The 23849-nt window shown below is 43.5% G+C and overlaps 1 protein-coding gene across 6 annotated transcripts in view; it reads left to right on the top strand.

Moving 5' to 3' along the window:
* The window catches only part of LOC148222690 (uncharacterized), a 178792-nt gene that overhangs the window by 118064 nt on the left and 36879 nt on the right, over positions 1–23849 (top strand). For 3 of the 6 annotated variants that reach the window (XR_015805600.1, XR_015805598.1, XM_088170485.1), the window contains one exon: positions 10087–10164. The exons of 2 other annotated variants lie outside the window; for them this stretch is intronic. Coding sequence is in view for 2 of the 4 variants with exons in the window: in XM_088170485.1 (XP_088026611.1) it covers positions 10087–10164 (78 nt within the window). In the remaining 2 variants the exon portion in view is untranslated. Of the gene's footprint in view, positions 1–10086; positions 10165–13763; positions 14112–23849 lie in introns of those variants that run through there. One more of the 6 variants, XM_088170486.1, reaches the window with a different exon arrangement.

The raw sequence follows: 23849 nt of genomic DNA, 5'->3' as shown, positions 1-23849 counted from the left end.
TAAACAATATAGTGTGGGAGCAAATATATTTTCCTGGATACTTTCTTTTTACTGAAGATTTGCACACAGTAGGTAAATCAAATCCCTAGGTGCTTGGGAAATCTTGTGGTTAATCTAGGACTGAAGGACATGTATTATAAATACTGCTTTATTATCACACTGTTTGTCCAACTACCTGTACTGATAACAGGATTAGGGGGAATTAGCATATGGAGAAAGCTAAAGACAGTTTGTTGGGATATATATTAGGGCTATTAACTCTAGGAGTACCAGTGGAGTACCTGTAGTCTGATATAGAGCTACACATTTTGGACTATATTTTGCTTTCATAAAAGGTAAGGAAAGCCAAACATCACCAGAGTTCTAGAAGAAATTTCCAATGGGAATGGTGCAGATGCAGGGGCACCTGTGCCCCATGTCTAGATAATACATCAACACATGAAACAGCACTATGAGGGATAAAAATTACCCCAGTGTCCAATGTCAAAATTTATGGAGTTGCATTCATTTAAGCACAAATTGAAAAGCAAATGTTTAAAAATCATTTGGTGTAACTGCCTGACATCTCTGCTATGCACATGACTGAAACATGTGCCATGAGACCTGCCAGGCTCACTCTTCCCTCACTGAGACATAGATGAGAACTCTCAGGATGGGATAATATTTTTTTTAAATGCCTTTATAAAATTTAAAATATTTTAAAATTTCACTTTAAATAATAATGAGAATTAATAGAAACTGAAATGAATATTTTAAAAAAGAAGAAATATGAAAGTAAAAAGCCTCCCCAAAACTGGGAAACTCAAAGAGCCAGTTGACTATTCTGGCTGACATGCAGCTCCTAGAGGCCAGGAGCTCAGCAGGGCTGGTTTCCATGAGAATCCCTCTCCTGTGCATGAAGGAAGGGCCTGAACACGGGCATGGAAGGCACGGTGGCTCCTCTCTCACACTGGTTGCTGACATTCAGCCTGCTTGCTTTGGCCAGCCCCAGGGTGTCCCAGGTGTGCCCCTGGTTTTGCTGTTGTTGTTTGGTTTGGTTTTTTAAGCTCTGTGGAGAAATGTCCCTTTGCCAGCCCTAGAGGCTGGGTGCCCCTGTGCCCCTTGGCCTGGGCGCAGCCGCTGGTGTTTGGGCTCCTGCTCACTGCACAGACCGTGCCCTCAGCCTCCTGCTCGGGGCTGTTACATGGGACTCGGCCACCTACCAGGTGATACCCAATTCCTGTTTGTTCCCTTTGCTTGTTTTGGTGCTTATCCCATTGCTCTGGCCTGAAGCTGAGTTGAATTTCTGCTCTGCTGCAAGGCATGACCGAGCTGCAGGCCCTTAGCCCAGCGCTGAACCGGCCCCTCAGACACATTGGGGCCTTTCTCCACCGTGCATTTGTAAGTCCCGTTGATGCTAATGGGTGTGACATGTGTCTATCCGGGGAGAATGGCCCCCATTGACTACGGCAGCTCCCCGGCCTCGAGCGGAGCTCGTCACTTGATTAAGCCAAACTAATGAGGCACGACCGGGGCCAATGGGAATGTGTGGGACTGAGGCATTGCAAAAGCTGGTGGAAACCTGCAGCTTTACTGGGGGCTGGGTTTTGTTCAGCCAGGCAAAGTCACGGGATGCCATGGGATGGAGTGTGCAGGAGCAGGTGCTGTCACAGAAATGAGCAGTGCACAGAGGTTCATGCCGCTGGTGACAGCACCCGAACCGCCCTCTTCAAGTGGTAATTACATGTGAGAGTGCCTTGTGCGCTTAGCAGGGTTTAAAACCAAAACTAGGTTTGGTCTAGGCTCTTGCTCAGTGTCTCTTTACATTCATGAATTTGGGCCCATGGCTCTTTCTCTTGGACATGTGCACAGTAGCATTTCTGGCTCTTCAGCAGACAGCCCAGTGTCCAAGGCAGGCAACATCCCTTCCATCAACATTAAACAGCATCACTTTGGGAAATGGGAGAAAGGGGGAAAGCAGAGACATTGTAGGAAGTGTTTCTTGCAGGTTGCCTGCTCTGCAAGAAGAGTTACCAGAGGCATAGCTTCTCCATGGGAGCTCTCCCTCATTTGCACTCCTGCCACTCCTCCAAGTGCAGAGCACAAGAGGCTGGAGGAACACAGAGGGCTGGAGTCTCTTTTGCTTTGGCTGGGCCCAAAGCATCTAAACTGGGCCAGATGCAAGAATACAAACTCAAGGCATGTGCTTGGGAGTTCAGTGCAAGCACAATTGTGCTTGAAGAAAAACAGGTTGGGAGAAAAATCAGGAGACTGACACCTGAAGAACTGAGAGCGTGGACGTGGCCTCCATGAACAGAGATAGACCCCATAATGACACAAAATGCTGCTTGCTGAACTGAGACCAGGAACTCTGGCCTTGCTGCAAAACACTGCATCATCCCAAACCACTGTGGTAATGTGAGGGCACAACCTGGTAGTCCAGGGCGAGACTACAAAGGCAGATAGGTCAGTTGTAGATTTTGAGAGAAAAAAGCATTAAAAAACCTCTCAGTTCTATTTAAAGACTTGCTGTTTTGGAGAGCCTGGGTGAGAAGTTGCTTGTACTTTCCCCTGTACTTTACCTGCTGGTACATTCCAGGTCAGAGGAGGTTTGAATTTTTGTCATATTGCAATACTTGCCTTTATGTAAGTGCTGCTAAGAATAAAATTAGCAGTGGGAGAAAAACATCAGTTTGATGTCTAAATTTGGAAAACTTGATGAATAAACCTATTAACTTCGTTGTAGGGAGAGAAAAGAATAGCAATCTTTTGTTTAAAGAAAAGATAAAATAAATATGAAATAAGAGTTAATTGCTCTCTCTGGTTTTCTGAGGTGGGTTCTTAAACACTCTCTTGTCCTCTTCAGAGGATACATATGAATTGCCTCTGGTTTGTGGGACTCTGGGTTGAGAAGATATAGTCAGTTGGATGTGAGAGGCTTTGGCATTATTATCAAATGCTCTCAGTGTTTGTGAAGGGAGGGAGCCAAGGAGAAGTAGGATTTGTCCCCTGGAGTAGGTGTCCTCCCCAAGGGCAGGTTCCTGCCCTGCTGTCCTCACTGGCACAACCCCAGTGGGCAGCCCCTCTCCCAGGACACCAATTAATCAGCAAGGAGCATCACAGGGCAGGGAGAATGCCAGCCTAAGACTGCCCCAAGTGCCACCAGTTTCTTCCTGTGCCTGCATCCCAGGCTGTGTGGGACTCTGCTCCAGTCAAGCCCCATGGTGATCACAGCACACCTAAGAGTCTTTTGGCTTTGTCCAGAGTTCTGGGGAACGCTGTTATCTGCACCTTTCAGGCACCTCTTTCTACCTGCCCCAAAGTTTAGCATAAGGCAGTAAAGTCCCTATCACAGACCATAGCATTTTATGGCAAGAACTGTCTCCATTTGCCCACTATCTCTGGCAGTTGTACCCATCACTTTTCTTGGCATATCCAGAACCGGTGACTTTTACCTTTATTGGTAAATTAGAAATTATTGATCAAGCAACTGAGGTTGAAAACAAGAGGTTAAAAATTAAAATATTTATTAGTCAGATACTAGGCTAGTACAGTCCTTATCGATCTTAAGAGATGGATAATTTTCCGGTCATGTTGTTTGTTCCCTCCTCTAAATCTTTCTGGAGTAAGAAGCTGGCAATGTGAATGTCCTGTTTAGTTTTTCTTCCCAAGGGGCAGCCTTGGGTGCTTAACAATCATTTCCTTCTCCTCTTCTGTACTTAATTGGCTGGACATGGAGGAGGGGCAGTGCATAAACTCAGCAAATATTGTTTATGTTCTTCCTGTCGCTACTCTTTGGACACCCACATGTCATTAATTCCTTTGTTTCCAGTCAACCTGCCAGGAACAGCTCTCCTGCCCAGTATGAGCTGTTCCCTCCATGTGGGCTGCTGACCCATTCCCGCTGAGCTGTGCCACTGGATGTATTCAGGAGGGATCAGGACTCCTGGGACATTACTAGCTTTCTGCTGAGACTAGAATAGATATATATGATATGGCAACAATACAGATAACCAGAACTCTCTTTATTTTCACAGCCTATCCTCCATATACTGACAGGGTTATCTAAAAGAGTGATATTATTAATTTTGTGGGGACATCAGCCTTGCTAGCAGAGGGATGCTGCTTCTGGAAAGGGAGTAAGAGCTTGGCTGTGACTACAGATCCATCACACAAAAGCCCAAAGCTGTTACTGCACCCTCCAAGAAACAGCCTCTGGTGATGGAAAGAAAATCAGCATCATCCCATGACACTGCTGTTCCTGTAGGTTGTGAATTCAAAAGAAGACAGGCTGAGGAAGAGAGTTTGGAAATCCCTGATCAGGAGTGAGACTATTTTTCTCCTTTAAGAACATTTGCTCAGCTTTTTAATTTCCAGTGTTTCCAGTTGCCATATCAACCTGAGAAATTTGCCTGGCAATTGATGGCATATTTTTCAATGGAAGATTTAAAAACTTAGTTGCATCAGGTTCAGCATTTGTTTGCTAGGATTTCACTTTATGTTATTTTACTTCATTTGCAGTATTTTCTTTCCAAGCCACATTAGCAGACGACCAAGGATCCCCATCCTGCCTTTGCCCAGGCACATCTCAGGTTCAGGAGTCCACGTGCAGAAGTCAGGAGCCAGCTCAAAATGTAGCCAACATCAGAGGCTGGGAGAAAGCCTGTGGGACACATCCTACAGGCTGGGAAAGGCCATAAGCATCAACAGAAACACTCTGGCTGAAGGCAAGTGGCAGCTTCAGCTCTTTTGTTGCTCTGGAGAGCAGTTACAGGAGGCAGAGTAGAGGAAAGGAAGGTTGCTCCTGGCTTTGCTGTTGAATAGTGTATTGATGTTCTGGGAACCTGTATCTGCATCCAGCACCATGGAGGTGGGGAAGGAGCCTGCACCCACTCCCAATGGTACCCAGAAATCCCTGTGTCCCCCCATCTGCTCACCCTTGTCCTCTGTCCAGCCCATGCCTGGCCATGCATGGGTCACTGGTGCTAATGGGGACTAATCTGCCCCAGTGCAGATGAATCTGCAGGGACTCTTCTGTGGTGAATATATTGTTTGGTTTGTTGTGGGTTTTTTGTTTAAAAGGAATAAGAATGGAAAACAAGGAAGTCAAAAAGCCCTGAATCTTTACCTTTTTAAAGTGGAGACACCGCCACAGCAGGACATAATGGCTCGCTGTGGTGGTGGTGGTTTGACTGAGAGCCTGGAGATTTATGTAATGAGAAACACAATTCCTGCAAAGAACATTGTTAAATCTTTTCAAAATTTCAGCTATAAGCCATTTTATTGCTAATAATATGGCTAGATTCTTCTTTTGAAGAATCTGGGAATGTTTGACAAGTGGGGAAAATGGAGAGGACTTGAGGCACCATAATCTGTATTTTCCATTTACCTTGCTTGAAGCTTGAACAACACATGTGCCACAAATGATTTGTTTATTCCTAAGCACCCCCAAGGAGCCCAGTCTCCATTCTCAGGCATATAATGGCTATTCAAATGAAAGCTTTAATAGGTTGTTGCAGATCTGATACCAATGCAGCGAGAGAAAGAGATATGCAAATATTCAAAATTAAACAAACTAGCCCCTGCCCTTTGCCTTCAGAGGTGCAGTCTCAGGTCTGGATGGTGCCACCAGTGCAATGAGCCTGCTAGACTCAGCTCTCTGGAGAACAAGTTCCTTTTTCTTCTTTCCCACCCCCCTCCCTACTTTGCCCTACAAAGCTTTCACCTGAAAGCGAAAAGTTATTTTGCTTGAAGTATTTTCTGTCTGTAGCACTCATAGGGAAGGAGAGTCCCAATGAGGGCTGAAATACACAACACGTTCAGATTTGAGCCTGAGGAACATTGCTGGGGAAAGCTCTGTACTGGTTTGTTCCACATCTTAAAACAAGGCCCTCAACCTCACTGTCTTCTCCTGTGTACTCTTCATGCTGTAGAAACAATTTTGGAAGAATGACACAGACAAAAGTCCAATTAGGGGTTACCGTCTAAATAAAATCTGTTTCTGTCCACATCACAAGAAAAATCAGGAGCTTCACTGGTTCTTTACACCAGTTCTTCTGTTCTGCTTTTGCTCCATGTATTGTGTATATGAGTCAGGCCCCAAAGTCACTTCAAAAATGTAAAAATAACACATCATCCACCTAACCATTGAAACTGTGCCAGCAGCTACTGTGTGCACTGAACAGTAGTGAAAAATAATAATTTTACATCAAAAACACCATAAAAGATTTTCAGTGCCTTCCAGGTTCTTGTAAAACTACTATTATCTTGTCCAACCCTCAAGACTTTTTGCACAATTATCAATTAGTTCTGTGGCTGGTTTTCAAGAAGGCAGTGCTGGAAACACGGGCCATGCAGCAAATCACACAGATGGAGGTGGAAGTGCAGCTGTGCCTCCTCCACAGGATGTTCATGCACGCCTTGATTCTGCTCCTGGTTCAGGGGCACAACCTCTGGAGCATCCCTGTACCTCTCTTACCCTCCCATCTTCTGTGCTCTGATCACAAGAACTTTGAAGCAAAACTTGGGTCTTGTTCCATCATTATTGCTGGTGAACCAAACTTTGTCAGCAATAAAATATCTCTGGAGATCTGCAAACATGTAGGAAACCCCTGAGCTACAGGGCTTCAGATGAAGCTGCAGCTTCAGACTTGAAGAGAGAGAGAGCTCCATGCCCAGCAGAAGGCATGAGAGCGTCTTGCTTTGGTTGGGGTATTTGGAGAGTGTTCGGGGTGTAACAGGTACCAGAGTGCTTTGGAAGCAGTGTAGGAAGAGAGTTTGCACCTCAGGGATTTGAAACTCTGCCTCACTGATGTTAACCAGGGCTGGACACCTCAGGGTTTCAGATCTGATGAGGAAAAGGGCTTCAGAAAATAAATGCCCAACTTTAACTTAGCTAGTGTTTTCCTTCAGAACCCAGGAGAGACAAGCCCAATAGCCAAAATGATAGGGGAAAGAAAATCTTCCTTTGCAAATGTGAACAATATCATACAGAAATGTTCCCCAAATCTGTGTCTTGTGAGACTGATTGGAGCTGTAGCCAAAACCTATATTTGAATGTGGCTAGACAGTGGAATTAAAAGTGATCTCTGGCCATGTTTAAACATGAACTGGGCCATAAGCTACTTATGGGCTGTGGTTACAAAAAAAATAGAAAAGGCTGACTCACAGTGGGAGAGCATGAGGTTGGAAGGTTGGCATGCAATCCTCCCTGTGCTCTGGAGGTGCCCAGCCTGTTCTAGGGATCCTGAACACCCCATGCTCCCCAGACAGCCTCCTTGACACTTGCAGGTCGTTGGTATTTCTGAAAGCCTGACTTAAAGGCTGAAGATGAGAAGTGTTTCTTTTGGCCTGTCAGCAGCACAAATGAGAAGAAAGAATGGAATTCTGCGAAGTTTTTCCAGAATGCATGCCCAATTCAAACAGACTCATCCGGCTTCCTTGCAAGTGTGATTCCCAGATCACAGCTAAGTCTAGCACAGACTTCCTTAACACCATCAGCAGTGGCATTAGTGTGCAGAAGCAGATTTGTATTTTTTTAATTCAAAAACATTAATTAAAAGCTGATACATCTTGTGGGAAGCTCTTGATTTTGGCCCACCTAATTTTCAACTTTAAACATTTTTACTTGGTCAGCATTTCATAATGAAACACATTCTTTTTCAAAGGGGAGCACATGATTCTATAGGGGAAAATATATTAAGGATAAAATAATATTTAATCATGAGACAAATCAATATTTAACCAGTTTTTGTTTTTTTCAGACAACCAATTTTCAGAAATTGAGGTTACCAATTCTAGTTCTATTTAAGAATGGGGAGAAAATGCAAAATTATGAAATGTCTGCAAGGTTGGAAAGCAGTTTTTCACCGAGCTCTCCTCAGATGAGATTGCAGAAATTCTTCTGTTTTCTCCTTCCTGCCTGGCTCTGCCACCAGGCAATTCTGTTCACACTGTTCTCCAAGACAAAATCTGAGCCAGGCTGAGATTTGTGCTGATGGTGAGTGCCTGCCTTTCTTTCTATTTTTCTTTCTTTAAATAAAACAATTTCCTAAGGCTTTGAAATGGGACTGATAAAAAGCAGCTTTTAAAATGCATTTTAGTAAATAGTTTGAAACCAGACCATAAAGTCTCATAACTGTAGGTTTGCCCTTAATTATACCTCACTGACAGCCCATTTTCCTTCTCCTCTTCAGCCAGTCTCCTTTTTCTTTAAGAGCAAAACATATTGTATGCTACTTTTGAAAGATTGTGGAGTTTCACACAAATTCGACAAGATCAGTAGGTAAACAGTGTCACCTAGTGGATAACCGGCATCGATTTTGGAATTGTGGAAGAAGTTTGGTTGTGTGGTTTTCCCACTTTGTCCTAGAAAAAAATATTATCTCAAATTGGAGGAAGCCCTGTACTGAGAAATGGGATAGCTGCCAAATGGCTGCAAATCCAAAGTCTCAGGATTTGATGGCCAGAACTGAGTGGGACATTTGTCTTGAGCACGGGCACAGATCCAGTCCCATCACCAGCTATAAAAGGGGAAAAACCAAATCTCCAGCTCAGTGACTGAAGAGCAGTTATAGCAGCACATCCTGAAATATTTATTTCCAGGTGTACTGGACTCCACATCATCTCCTGCACCACCAGCTGCCCCCCTTCGGGCACAGAAAACAAGAGGATGTCAGGAGGTGTCTCCATGTGATCAGCTGAGGTTTATGAGCAGTAAAAGTTAAAAAATAAAAAACAAAACTGCAAAGTGCTTGGAGTCGGAGGTTTGGCAGAGAGTATTGGAAAGCAGGAGAAAGAGTATTAGCTCCATGGAGAAATCTCTCATCCTGAGAGGATGGGATGACTTTGGGGATGTGGTGGCAGGTATCTGTGAGAAAAACTTCCTAGAAAAAGCAAGAGATAAGATAAGCCTTGGAGAGCCTTCTGAGTTAGAAGCAACAGGTTAGAAAATCAGGCCATGATAGCCTCAACCAAGAGTGAAGTGCTCCAGAAGGAAGGATATGCTCCTGAAAACTAAACTGAGGCTGGATATACTGAAGACCACTTGCTGCACTTACGTTTCTGCTTTCTAACTAACTTTGTTAGGATCCCTTAGAGTCAAGATGGATTTGAACCAGAGCACTGCAGGAAGAAATAAATATAAACAGAATTGAGACAAAAATGGAAAAGAGCTCTTCAGAGTCACATAAACTCCTGGGGGAAAGAAAGAGGTAGAACTCAAGTAGCAAAGGTGAGAACTCAGGTAAATTTGTTTCTAAACAAATCAAAGGCTGGCATTCAGCTGGCTTCGTGCAGGCTGGGTGGGAAATGGAGGGTTTACGTTCCACTCTCACTACCCATCCCCATTCTTTCTCCCCCTGTATGGTCATCACTGCAGTTTTATACAATTGCATCTGGGGTTTTTTTTTCCTAAAAATCCATGATACTCTACTCCTTTCCTCACATTTGGACAAGAATGTGAAGGAGAGTAAAAGCATGGTACTAGAGATGGCTCTTCTATGTCCAAGAGGCAGCAGGTGGGAAAACCCAAGTGAAAATTCAGGATATTATCAGCATCTTCTTAACATAGACACCAGTAGTGGAAAAAGGCAGGATTGCTCCATCAATGGACTCCAGCAGGCTGTGAGCATTCTCAGACTGAACATTTATAGCCAGGTCTTACACTGGTGTGGCTTTGGTCAAAAGTAATTAGCCAGAGTATGCTGAACAATGTATGGACACATGCTGGATTTGTAGTTAAAATGATAAATATCTTATTTTCATAGGTCAGGAAGCCTGAGATCTAGCATTTAATTATCTTCCAAACAAGAGGAAAATAGTGATTGATTTTTACAGCAGATTGTTCTGCTAAGTTTGTGTTTGGCCTGTTTTCTTCGTTTTTGTCATGTGTCAAATGGATGGTCTGTTGTTCTCCAAAGAGGGAAAGTGATTCTTGTGTAAAGCCCAGAGGAGATCTGTTTACAGGCAAGCTAAAATATGCTGCAAGTCAGGAAATTTTTCATCTGAGCATACACTGTGTGTCGAAAACAAACACTGGCATAAATATATTTGCTCAGTTTCAAGCAGTTTTCCTCAAAACTATTTCATGGTTTTTTTTCATACCAGTCTTCTTGGACCAGTTCTCACTGACTGAATCCATGGAAGGCACCATCTTCTACTGGTCCCTGCTGTGGGCACTTGCAGGTACAAACTTTGTTACATCACTTTGGTTACTCTGTGCCTCAGTTTACTCCTCCATTAATCTGAGTTCTACACTGATTTTCCAACTTTGTTTTTATTCTTGGGACTTCTGAGAAATTCTCTTGTCTATCCTCTCCCAGACAGTCAAACCAATATTAAATCAGACAGTTATCACATTTCCCTTCTCAAAGAGAAGGTGATAATAATTCCTTTGCTCAATGAAGTATAAATGGAGAGTAATTCTGCTGAGTGATACTATGAGATGTAATAGCACTGTATGAGGTCAGAATGTTCCCACGTGAGTTACAAGTCCAAAAAACAGCAAGTCAAAAGTTTGACTAGTCAAAGATCCACTCTTGGGAAAAACAGGACAAAATAGAAGTAACACCTGGAAAATGCTGCTCTGATCAAGAGAGGCATCCTCCCCTGTAAATATCTGCTAACTCTAATATTAAACAAACCAAAATGTACTTATTTTGTGGAACCCAATTTTGCTTCTTTATACAGAGGCACTTGCAGAAATTTCACAATAATTTTTAAAAGTAGCTCCTGTTCCACCAGGAAATCGTAATTTCTTTGGCCAAGAACGTCTAGTCTGGAGTTTGGGGAGGGCTGGCATTCTCTGCAACAGTGTGCAACAGCCCAAATATCTTTACATTCGCAGGCTGGAAGCACCCCTGCTGTCAGCAAACCCCTTGGAGGCTCTGCTTGGCCCCCTGGCAGTGTGTGCTCCCAAATCTGTGTGCTCTGACAGCACCATGCCAAGCCCTGGTGGGCTGCCAGTCCCCAGGGCTGCAGGTACAGCCTAAAAAGAGCTTTTTCCAGGCAGCTTGCCTGAAGTGGAGAGTGCTGCTGCCTGCATGAGAAATTCCCTTCCTCTGTGATAGCAGCACACACGAGTGCTCCCAAGCCCTGTTTAGATCCCTGTATACACACCTGCACCAAAAGGTGGGAGAAGACAACTGTGAGGGCAAGCATTGAGCCAAAAGGGTAAATTGCATTGCCCAAGTAAATGAGGAATCTCTGGCAGCCCAGGAAAGGATATAAAAATATAATCACATTAACATCCATACCTCAGCCTGTCCAGGCAAATGAAGATCCAGAGAAAGCAGGAAAGCAGCAAGCTGAGGAAATGAGCTGGTTGTAGAAAACTCTGTGTGTGTGTGTGTGTGTGTGTGTGCACGAGATCCGTATTTTTACCCATTTAAATGATCAGCATCATGATCATCTAAAACAAAAATGATTAAAAAAAGCCAAACCCAAGGTTTCCAATCTCTCTGTCTGCATCCCATCCTTCAAGGTGGCCGCTGAGTAGTCACATTCCTGAGTAGTGGGGAAATTTGAAGAGCTAATCATTTCCTCTGACTCAAAAGCAAAACAGAAAAGCAAAAACAAAACAAACCCCACTCATCATCTTTCTGAAGCTCCCTGTTTAAATCTGCTTTTCACTTTGTGCACCATTTATTTACCTCACAAACTGTTTCTCAGGGTGACTCAGCTTAGGGCATTGGATGGTGCGAGCTTGAGGACCTCAATGGATTTAAAGAGAAAGTCTGGAGAAACTATGAAAGACTCCATGTTTCCTCAGCTGCCCAGTCAGATTTTCCAGGAGTGAGGTGAAATAAGCTTTTTATTTCTATTACTAGTTCATATCCAGTCCTGGAGGAGTTTGTGTCTTACAATGAGAAAACATCTGGAGCTTTGGGAGCTGGCTCTCACACAGGGCCCATTAGCAGATCTCAAGTCATTTTCATGTGAAACAACCACATGAAAACCCACCACTGCTGCTGGCTTTACTGGTTTAAGACTGACTGTCTGTAGACTCTAATTTGTCCTCTTGTTCCTTGGGATGGGCTAACAGGGTAGGAAATTAATGAGGCAGCCAGGAAGAGATGGCGCTACTTCTGTATGTGTACAACTTCAGTCTACAATGGTTTCATTCCAGCACCTTTCCCTACAGTAAATGCAGTGAATATTCTTATTCCTGTTCTAAAAGCAGCACTAAATGGGGTGGTTTAAGCTGAGAATATTTTTCCAGCTCCTGGAAAGGGTTAGACACACAGCCCTGAGGTGGGCGAAGTATGTGATTGCCATCAAACTAAGCAGCCGTGCTCAGCTTGTCTTGGATTTCTTTATATGAGACAAGGGATGAGTCATAAAAGCAAATGCTGAGGCCACACAGTTTGTCAAGGCTCCAGTCTAACCAGGTGTAATGATTGAGGTTTTGCAGACAAGCTGCAGTTAAGTCAAAAAAATAACAGATCATGGGTCAAATCCATCCCTAATGTAACTCCAGCATCATCAGGAGGAGTTACCCACATATGAATCTGGCCCCATGTTCCTCACTCATACAATAAAGCAAGATCCCTCCTGCAGAAGAATCAATTGGAAAAAGGAAAAGGGAAAAAAATTCTTCTTTCTTGACCACATTAAAAATAATCACTTTTTTGTTGCACAATGGGGAAGAGAAAGCCAGTCCTAGAAACCAGAGTACAATTTCCTCAGCATGTTACAGGGAGAGGAGAGAGGGGAAATTGGCATAACCAAGAGGTTTCTTTCATCTCTGTTCAGTTCTAAATGATGCAAGGAACAGGGGAGAGCACATCTAGATATCTATATCTATCTGTATCTATACAGATATCTAGATGAGCTTTCTCCTCTGCCTTCTATTTGTATCTATAATCTATACATAATATATGGATATCTATAGATAACTACATAGCTTCCACAAACACAGAGTGGTTTAGAAAAAGAAAAGGACTATATTCTTTCTGTTGATTAGACCTGATGTTTAAAAATAGCAAAATAAAGAGATGAAATATAATGTCTGGTGTCTCAGCTTTCCCTTCCCATTTGGCAGGTCAGGTGTGCTTGTGAGCTTTACGAGAATGCAGAAAAGTCACCTGAGGGAGAAAATTGCTATTCACTAAAAATTACTAATCATTCTTTCACACTAAACAAACACCACTGAGAGGTTTTTAGTTATACAAAGGTGGGTTTTTTTGTTCTTTCCCCTTTTCCCTCTCTTCTCCAGCTAATGATACAGATGTGCAAAATGCAGGATATGACATCCTACTAAGCATTAGGTGCAGCATTTTGCAGATGACAGGATTCAGGTCTGAGTCCAAAATAAGAGCACAGTAGCCTGAAAATCTACTGCACACCGTTAGCACTTTACAACCTATATGGCAGGAAAAGCAATGTGTACAGTCATAGAATATCTTGCCAACCAAATCTGTATTCCAGCAGCAGTGAGGTCCCCTCTGAGACTGTGGCCCTGGCGCAACTGCCCACTAGAAGAGTATGCAAACTAATCATATGAGACAGAAAGAGGGAAGATAAAGATACCACTTGATCTGGAATTTCTACAGCTAGGAAACTCAGAGTGCTTGGGACCTCTCTAGTGGAGGTAGAAACGAGACCCATTCCTGCATCCCAGAGTCCCAGCCAGATGAGTCTGATGCCTCCCATCTTCCCTCTCCCAGCACCACTCCTCTCAGAGGGCATTTGCTGATAATCCAGGGAAGGCAGAGCTGTTCTTCTACTCATTGTACTGCAACAAACCCATTCACACCTAAACTTGATCATTTGTCTTTGCCAAGGATGCTCCTCCACGCATTTCACTGGCTGAAGTCCCTCTTCCTTGGCACAGCAGCAGCAACAGAGCACAGGTGGCAGTGAGGGGCTCCAGGTGCTGGTGTTCAGCTCCTTCTGCAGGAGGACACGCCACTCCTGCAGCCCTCTGCTCCAGCCTCCTTCATGCCATGTGTCCCACCGAGGGGATAAACAGCAATTGTGACAGCTGACAGCAGTTTTTTCCTGTGGAGCTTCCAAAGAAATATTCCTGGGCTAACAACTGGGTACCTGTCTGACAATGGAGGGCAAGAAATTCACTGTAAAGAAAAAATATCAGTGGCAGCCCTGCTGTATTTAACTATGCCATTAATGTATATTTTGTTTTTAAATAAAAATCAGGATGATTACCTCTGCTGACTCTATTTCAGTCTGGGCCTGAGAGCACCAGTGAGAACCATCTGCTGACAGAGGGTGGTATATTTTGTCATTCCTACAGCTGGGGATTTCCTATCCCATATGGGGTGGCTGGGCTTTCCTCAGGCTCTGTTGCTAAGCCACTGCCCCACAGGAGTCAACTCCTAGTGCTGCAGCATTCATGTTTTCTTCCCTTGAGAGGAAAGAAAATGAAGGTGAAAAATTTCCCTTATTTTCAGGTAATGGCCAACGACTTTATTGTGACATGGCTATGGATCCTCCACCTCTGAAGAGGGCCCATTTAATTTATGTTCACACATTGGGGTTTAATCCAGTGGACTAAATTTAGACCTTCTTTGCAACAAATTTTTATTTCTGTCTTGTTCCCCTCTGGGTTTTTCCTGTGTCTGTGAGTATAGCAGACATCATCTAAAGCAAGCAGAAGCACAATGTAGTTTTTATCACTGCTCTATACTAGCCTGAAATTCATCTTTTTGAGTCAGCTGTGCTCGTTCACATTGCAAAACATGAGAGCCTCTCCAGAACATTTTTACTACGCTCATAAAGAAATAATGGAAAACCAAGAATGGTTCCTAGAGAAAGGATAGCATAAAGAGCGAGCAATGCTTGGCTACAGTTCCACTCCTGATATCTTCTCTGGACAGAACAAAGTAGGACAGTGCACTTAAAATCCATCTGTTTTACGAGACTAGTAGCTGCTTTGCTGTGGTGATGAGCAGTGATATTAAAATTAACACCTTGTGGAAAGCACCTTGAGGAGCTCGCACCGCTCAGCTCTGCACCTGCTGGAGAGCACTGCCTGCACCAGGACTGCAAAGAACTTTAGTTGGTGGTTTCTACATCACTGAGTGTTTTGCCTTGAAATATTTTGCGTCTAGAGAAGACACACTGGAATTTTCTGAAGCAGAACATGCATTATGAAAATCTGATGTTTTGACACACTGATATTTTTAAGCTTGCATAATTCACTGAATTCCACCCAAGTTTTTCGTTTCAATACCTCAGAAGCATCATTTGTAGGTCAGTTTTAGGCTTCTTCAGAAAGACTTTTTTTTCCATTGCTCCATTCCCCAGTGTTCCCAATGGAGTTTCCATGGAAGATCCTTAGCATGAGAGGCTGGTGATGACATGGGTTTTGTCAAAAGTGATTATAAGGATCGTGCTGTAAAGTTGCTGTTTTGTGGCCAAAACATGCCCTTACAATTATCCACCAGCAATAGCTCCTGGCATCTGTGGGAGAACACAGCCTTGCAATGAGGTGGGTTAGTACTAATTACAAGATGTTTATTCAGTGAAAGTAAAATACACTGTATTTTACTCATTAGCACCCAAAATGGCACATGCAATTGGAGCAACATACTAATCCAAATAGGGGATTACAGCTAAGCGGGGTGCTAACTGTCTGCAGTTAATTTATAGTTAACCAAGACGCTCATTTAGCCTGGTAAGAGCACACACCCACCCGGCAGTGCTGGGAGAGAAGGATCTCATCACACTTTAGAGAAGTATCTTTCCCTGCAGCAAACACATCAACGCCAATAAGGTCAGATAACATAGGAGAAGACCCATCTTCTTTATTGGTGTTAATGTGTTTGCTATAGGAAGGGATACCTTTTCTTACCCAGTTAAGGATACAATAGCCTTTCTCAACTCAGCTTTTCTTCAGCTGATCGCCTAATAACTAAAGCACAGTACAAATACAGTCTATTTTCTCATGTCTTGTGTTTGCTGAATCTTTCCCGTGTCCATAATCAGGGCTGATCCTCAACTAGTTTATAAGAGATTTATTATGAGATCATAGCCTAGTTTCAGAAAACTCACGCCCAAGTGAATGGACATTTTTATGACTGATGAAGCTTGAAATGATTAGGAAACAGTCTTAGCTCAACCCGAAATGGTTATTATAATCCAAGATTAAAATGTTTTCTCAGCAGTTTGTGCTATTGAAGCTCATGTGTACATTCATCTGCTAACCCCTTGCTGTGCATTTCACCAAGCTACCTGCAAATCAGATAGAGAGCACTGTGAGTTCGCTGAGCCTTTTAATTGCTCTATTGAAAATGACTTAGGAAGAAGCAGACCAATAGAAAAAGAGGGTGCTGGGCTTATTAACCCACAGGTGAGGTCATTTTCTGTGTATCAGGATGGAGGAGAGGCTATTAAGGAGGAATAGAAGGAATTTGTGTCAGAAATGAGCATGAGTAGGAATAATTTGAGACAAAAAGCAGTTGAGCATTTTAACACTTAAAAAGGTAAGAGTTATTGAATTATATGCATTAATTCACTTGGTTTACAGTTTTAAAAAAAGTAGTAGCTATTTGAATTTTCATCTGTTCTTCCTCTTTTTTGACAACAGTTTTACTTCTCTTGGTCTAAGGTATATTTTTGGAGTAAACCTCATTTTCTAGGGAGCTGTGAAGCTTTGTTTTGTACTTTAGCATTCAGAGCTCAATGCTGGGATTTCTGCTAGATGTACACCAAGTTACTCTCTTACTGCCTCTCCTCAATGGAGCAGGGGAAGGAAAACAAGATGTAAAAAAAGTTTGTGGGTTAAGATAAAGACAGGGAGACTGCTTGCTAATCAGCATCACCAACAAAACAGAAAAAATTAGTTTTTGGGGAAAATATTTTAATCTCTTTTCAATTCGAAAATAGAGGAGGAAAGTAGGAAATAACACCCTTTCCACCTCACCTGTGTTCCCCAGGCTCAACCTCACTCCTTCATTCCCAACTCTTCCATGCCCTCCCCATATCTGGTACAGGGAGATGGGATGTGGGGGAGTTGTGGTCAGCTCATAACATTTTGTCATTGTCACTCTTTCCCTGCACTGTACCCCTGGTCCAGCATGGGCTCCCTCCCATGGCATGCAGTCCTGCAGAAACTGTTCCCACATGGCACCAGTCCTTCAAGAACAGCTCCAGCATGGGCTGTAGCTTCCTTTAGGGCACAGGGTGGCTTTCTGCTCCCTTGTTGTCCTTCCTGGGCTGCAGGGGGACAACCTGTTCTGTGAACCTACCTGGATATGGCCTTCCCCATGGGCTGCAGGGGAATCTGCTCCAGCTCTTGGATCACCTCCTCCCCTTCTTTTTCACAGACCCCAGTGTCTGCAGGGCTGTTTCTTCTGCACTTTTTCTTCACTCTTTTCTCTTGTAGCTGTTGGGCAGTGTTTGTTACTCCTTAGATGTGTTTTCACAGAGATACCATCCACATTGCTGCTGGGCTCAGTTTTGGCTAGGTCCTTTTTGGAGCTGGCTCTGTCTGATACTGGGGCAGCTCCCGGCCTCTTGTCACAGGGGTCACCTCTGCAGACCACCTCCCACTATCAAACTGTGCCACATAAACCAAATGTCCTAATTCATTCACTGTGATTTTGTGATTGAGAATGGGGGAGTAAATCCTGAAATCATGCACATATCTGTTCTGTGTTTATGCTTGACTACATTTAGTCTCTTGACTAAACACATGTTCTTGTGCACCCTCTATAAGCTCATTTTATCAGCTGTTTCTTCCTATTAGGTGTTCATACTAACAGGTATTGCTATGCAGTGAAATCTCATCATAGTGTTCTGGGCTTTTTATGTGGCTGGTCACTGTGCCCTAACCCTAGATGTATGTGTTGAATAACCACATTGTTCATTTATAATGTCCTTGGCTTTTCTATAGCCTTGTCTCTATGATATTACTTGTGGACACAGTGGGCTGGATTGAAGACAGTGAAGTTAAAAGTGGTGATGTATGCAGCTATGTAACTGTGAGAAGAAATGTATTGATTCCCCATACCTCCTTTTCTAACCTGCTGTAAGGTGTTTCATCATGTAGGACATCATGGTGATCTTATATTTATTACTTAACATACATTGAAAGGTCTGACTTCTCTTCCTTGCTGGCTTTCTGAATGGGAAAAGCTGTTGTTAACATGTCTTGTGTGTCAGAGATCAGGCTGCTCATGATAGCTCATGAAGCTTTGAACGTATATAGTAATAGAGAGGAATGGCAAACTGTTACATTAATGTAGCTGAAGCACAAAAAGTGAAACTATTGACCTTGCCAGCTCTGCATTTGGGGCAAATGTTACTGCAGTGAACAGAGTAACTCTAGCTGATATTAAACAGAAGTTGTTTTGAATTGTGGTTTGCTTATTTATCTTTAGTATAGATAAATGTGAATGCCTGAGAAGGGCTAAGCAAATTGCTAAAGATAGTTGCAATTTTGCACATGTCAAAATTTATTTTTATTAAGACTTTACTTGTAGACAAAGAGGCCAGTAATGAAATAGAAACAAAAAATTATTTCTATGGTCTCCTAAGTCACTGAAAAAGTGCTTGTTAATCAACTTCCTATTCTGAATTCATGCTTTTTTAAATCAACAAACAAAAAAGCCTTTGCTATAGCCCTTGCCTGGAATGGAACTGGTATTCCCCAAATGGAACCAGCAGGTATTCAGTAGGTCATTTAGCACAGCTCCTGACCTCCCTCAGACAAAAGATCCTAAGATTTACAGTGGCTGCTACCTGGAGTATATAGAAGAAACTACAAAAACACATGACAAGAGGTATTAATAAGGTTGTGTTGAGAGGTATGTAAGAGCTACAGGGAGCAGCAAAGTGTTTAGCTGCTTTCCATCCCTTTCACCCAAATCCAGTATCAAAATCAGGCCTGCAGGGCAGTGTATAGGAAGACACAGCTTATCAATAGGCTGCTTCTCAGAGGTGTTATGTGCCTGCCCAAGGCTCCTACTTCATGGAAGTAACTCCTGCCCCATAGTTGGTTTGTATGGCCTTTCCACTGTGTGCAGCATCACATTTACTGAAGCAGCTGTGATGATGGGGATCAAGATATTGGGGGCAGAGTTGCCCAGACTCCACACTTGACCAGCCACTGGGTTTGTGTGGCTGGCATTGCTGGGGGCAGCCCAGAAACACTTGCGCCTGCCTCTTCCACAAGGGAAAAAGCCAATGCAGCTGAGCCCTGTGCTGTTTCCCATCCCAGGCCAGTGCCTAAAGCAGTCTCCACTCAGCCCCTGGCACACGGGTTCCTCGGGCTCTGCAGCACAGGGAGCATTCCGGGGAAGCCCGAGCTGTGGCCATTAGTGCTGTGCTGACAGCAGCCTCTGTGGATAACGAGAAGCCCTTCTGCCTCACTGCTATTAAACTGCTGCCTTTTCACGAGAGGAATCCTGAATCTTTCCTCAAACCTAAACAAAAAAGTCAGTCTTTTATTCGTTTCATCATTATCTAGGGCTGCCACATTCAAATGATGCTCCAGCAGTCCCTTCATTTCCGAGTGCACACGTCGAGAAGGGATTGGAAGCCTTTTGATTAAGAATAAGAGGTGATGACACTACAACCAGTGCAGGGTTGTCATCATTACCATGTACCTGCACTTCCACAGAGCTCTCGCTCTGGGTTGCCTCTGATATAAAGCTGCTGTACTCTGTGCCCTAATTGAATGGAACTATTTTATAAACACGCATTCCCTGAATCCCAGAAAAGATCCTTTTAGAGGGGAAGATATGGGGAGGGTGGTGGGGAGGTGAGGAGCTAGATGGGCTCAGTTCCTGGCAGACCAATTTTGTCTGTGAGAGAGATTTCTTTGTTCTCTGCAAAACTGCTTGTCGTCTACGAGCAGATATCGTGGGGTTTTATTCCCCTGCAAGTCAAATGAATGATCTGACCACCCACTTTTAATCCTGTGATTTTCTGCTTTTGGCCTGGATTATAAGTCACCTATGGCCACCTTTAGAGTGTAGCAGGCTCTAAGTTTACACAAGGCACCTAAGGGAAAAACATCCCTTCCTCCCTGGCCCTGTTTGTTAACTGTTCACATCTGATAATTTAACTGAGCTACTTGGTCGCAATAATGACCTTTTGGTAGCAGCACAGGGAGGAAACCTGCTGTCTACCCACCAGGATGCTCTCACATGTCTCGTGACATTGCATTCATGTTGCATCCTAAACCCACTCTGCTGATCATGGGAGTGACACTCTGCAGAGACTTGTTAAGCAGCATCCCTCTTTTCAAGCTCTCTGTGCTCACACTCTGGTATACCCACTGGTGATTTACTGTTTTCCAGGTTAACTTTTAAGTGCTGATTTTGACCCATATTCCTGTCCTGGCTATTTCTCTGTTCCCGTGTGACACAACTGCAGCTATAGCAGGTACAAGTGTTATACCTGAGCCTCGAAGGATGCTGGGCCAGTGCCTTGGTCCAAACTTGCCCCCCAGTTGCAGTTCAATAGTTAAACTAATTCTCTGTTATCTGTGTGTTTTAAAGGTGAAAGGGTTTTATTGTTAAACAAGCTTTCCCTGGAGCCTACGTTTTAGTAAGAATACTCTAAAACTGCTGTATGAAATTATATTAATAGACAACAAAATTACAGCCAATTTCTGGTACTATTTCAATAGCTGTGTATGAAATTTACTGCATAAGGGATGTTGAGTTAAAAGTGGTCAGAGGAGCTACTTTCATCTTGGCTTACATATAGCATTACATTTACACCTGAACACAGGGTGAATTATCATCCAGAGGAGTTGAGAAGGAATCTCTTTTCTCTGGGAATGGCAATTATATTTGATTAGGTACATGGGAGCTTTTTCCTCTCCTGGCCAAGGAGCTGAGGGCAGTGCTTTGAAGACACCCAGCCTCATGATCAAGGTGTAAAGCATAATGACAAATGTGAAGTTCCTGCAGGGTCAGAGTCGGCTACAATAGTTCAGGGGAGAGGGCATCGGACTGGGACTTAAGAGGCTTGACTTGACTGCCCTGTTCTTCCACTGGGCTGCAGGACAAATCACTTCCTTTCTGTGCCACAGTTTCCTTATCTGTGAAATGGTGGTAATGAGCCTTTCTTCTTCATTTCTCTTTGTAATCGCTCCAAGAGCTGCAGGTAAAACATGCTATACAAGCACTTGGTATTACTGTGTTTGATTTGTGGGATTTTTCTGTGTGATATCCTAACGCAAGCAGTTGTTCCAGATTTGCACACATGAGCTCAAGGACTGTGGTGTTTGTCATCCTGCTGTTAACAGCTCTTCCCTGAAATCCTTTGGATGTAAAGGTAGTATCCTGGGTTTGTTTTTGTTAGGATATCTGCAGCCTGCAATCTTAGTGCAACAGGATTTGCTAGTGAAGCATAGCCCTCAAACAAAAGCACCCAGAGGATGTGCCTTGTCAGATGCCCTCCTTTGCACAACGAACCCCCAGGTCCTTTTGCCTCTGGTATCTGCTGTTCCCCTGTTGAGAGCCCTCCATGTCCGTGGTCATCAACAGTTTGCCAACATGATGAGGAGGAGGGGGAGGAAAAAAATTCCCCCTGACATGTGTAGTAACCTAAAGCTCATTCCAAATGTGTTTGCTCAAGCATTGCTAAGGTTTTCCTTCTTCCCATCCCCACCACTTCTCCCCTCAACCTGCCTTTGTTTCAAGATGGGAGGAGGCTTCTGGAGGGGGGGGATTTCTGTGGCAGCGCTTGCTGTGATGGGGCACTCTTTGTTTGACAACGTGTGCAGAGTCCTGGCAACCTCTTGCTAATGAAATGCCTTGAGAGACAGAGTCCTAATTGTGAGGTGATACCCCAGCAAGTGTCAGAGCAGGCAGGGTGTGCATGATGCTCTTTAGTTTGGGTCATTGGAAGTGATAGATGCAGGAGGATGGTAGATTAGTTCCTGCTGAAACGTGAGAAGCTGCCTGTGTTGGTGAATGTCACCCAGTGCTCCGCAAATGCATTCAGACAAAATCACTGAAATCTTGGGTTTCAGGCCTAAGTGACCACAACAGGCATTTGTAGTTCCTGCCTGTGGAATAAACATTTTCTGGACACATTTCAGCATAATAATACTTAGTGCAGCAAGCAATCTCTCACCACCCTCTGTCTCTTCAGTGTTGTGACAATCCAAAGGCTACTCAGAACACAACTATGTCAATAGCTCCTAGAATTGTTTTATTAATAGGTTGCTTAACTTCCCTTGACCAGATGTCAGGGTGCAATATTTCCTTGTTGAGTGTATTTTTATTTACTATGCTGTTTTCCCTCTGTCTGTTCTGTGGAACTGGACAGTAGGGCAACAACAGGAGATGCAGGACATGCAGCCTTTCCACTGTTGCAATATACAGATAGTGCTTGGTGCTATTGGTGACCTGAAATATAAAAAATTTGTCCAAGGACATGTTTCCTCTCCTCCACATGTCCAGCTCATCTGCTGAACACCATTTTGGAGTAGGAGCTGTACAATGTTTACCAGTGCTGTGGGGTAAAAATCTCACTCTGATACGAGGAGATTTTTTAGTGGTAAATGGATTCTCAGGATGTCCAACAGAAAACAATGCTTGCAGAGTGAGGTCTGAAGCCAAGTCTCTTGACTCCTAGCCCAGTATGGTACCTGCAATAGGATCTAGTTCCAGGGTTGGAGCTCCAGGATGCTACTGCACTTTTATGCTAGAGGACCACTTGGAGCAAGGGATGTGTTTTGTGAAAATGAAACTGTGGCTGTAGAACACTCATAACAAAGTGAGGACAATGAACAGTACTATGGCTTCAGGGTTATGAATACTATGGAGTGCTTCTCTTGCATGTTTTAAGGCCTTTCTGCAGTATTTAACCCTCAAATCAAATTTCTCCTCCCGTTTCCAAAGTTTACAGAGCCGACCATGAAATTAGGGACGTGTCAACTGGAAATAAGGAAGCATTTGACTTTGACACTAAAATTAATTAAACTGTTATTACACTGATCTCTGCAGCATCTGTTCCACTTGTATGCAGGAATGCTGGAGTGCGCTACGGGGCCATTTCATACTGGTGGAATTGGATGCTGTGATCAGCCATATGCTGATAAAATTATTCTTTTGTCAGCATGTCTGCCTGGAATTGCTTCAGGAGCTGGAAACATTCAAAGCAACAATGCTCAGTGCTGAGTGCTTAAGATTGCTGATGTGAAAGGGACTTTTGGTGTAGTTGCACACTCCACATACACTTTGTACCTCACAGGATGGGAAGCCTGCTCCTGTGTAAGCAGCTAAAACTGGACTTTTAAAGCACTTCAGTTTTGATATCAAACTTTGTTTACTGAACGGGTTATAACTTATGTTTGCAAAGCTCCGTTCAACTCTAGTACAGTTAAATCTGGTTCTGTTTGGGGGGAGATTGGGTCGGACCCCAGAGAAGCAGGGGTAGAAGAAAGCTGATGTAAAAACCCTGCTGACTGTGTCAGGTGGAAGGTATCAGTAATTAGGTTTATTTGTTGGATGGTCCTTTGTGACCTGTGTTTTGTTTCTGCAGCTTATACAGAGATCAATCCCAGGCAGCAAAATCCATCAGAATATAAAAGGTTTGTGAGGCAAACAGAGCTGCATTCACACTTCGCTTTCCTCTATGGTTTGCATCCAGAATTTGCAATGAACCTCTATTTCTCAGGACACAAAGAATATGAGATTTATCAGATGCTAGGACAGGAACTGGAAAGAAGAAAAGTGAACCAGCCACTGCAGTGATTTGTAAAGTAATGATAGAGGAGCTGACTCAGTCCTGAGGTCATCTGTATTCCTTCTAGGGTGGCCAGCATTTCATGTGGAGCCCTGTTGTGATTTAAAAAAAAAAAAAAAATATGTGGGCCAATTCCATCCATGGGTCAAGACACCCTGATGATGAGCAGAGCCTCATCTGATTATCTGGGTACTGTC

Source organism: Sturnus vulgaris, chromosome 10 (genome assembly GCF_052056855.1).
Source record: "Sturnus vulgaris isolate bStuVul1 chromosome 10, bStuVul1.hap1, whole genome shotgun sequence".
NCBI classification, from domain to species: domain Eukaryota; kingdom Metazoa; phylum Chordata; class Aves; order Passeriformes; family Sturnidae; genus Sturnus; species Sturnus vulgaris.
The sequence above is the reverse complement of the archived record's forward strand: the minus strand, read 5'-3'. Positions and strand labels throughout refer to the sequence as shown.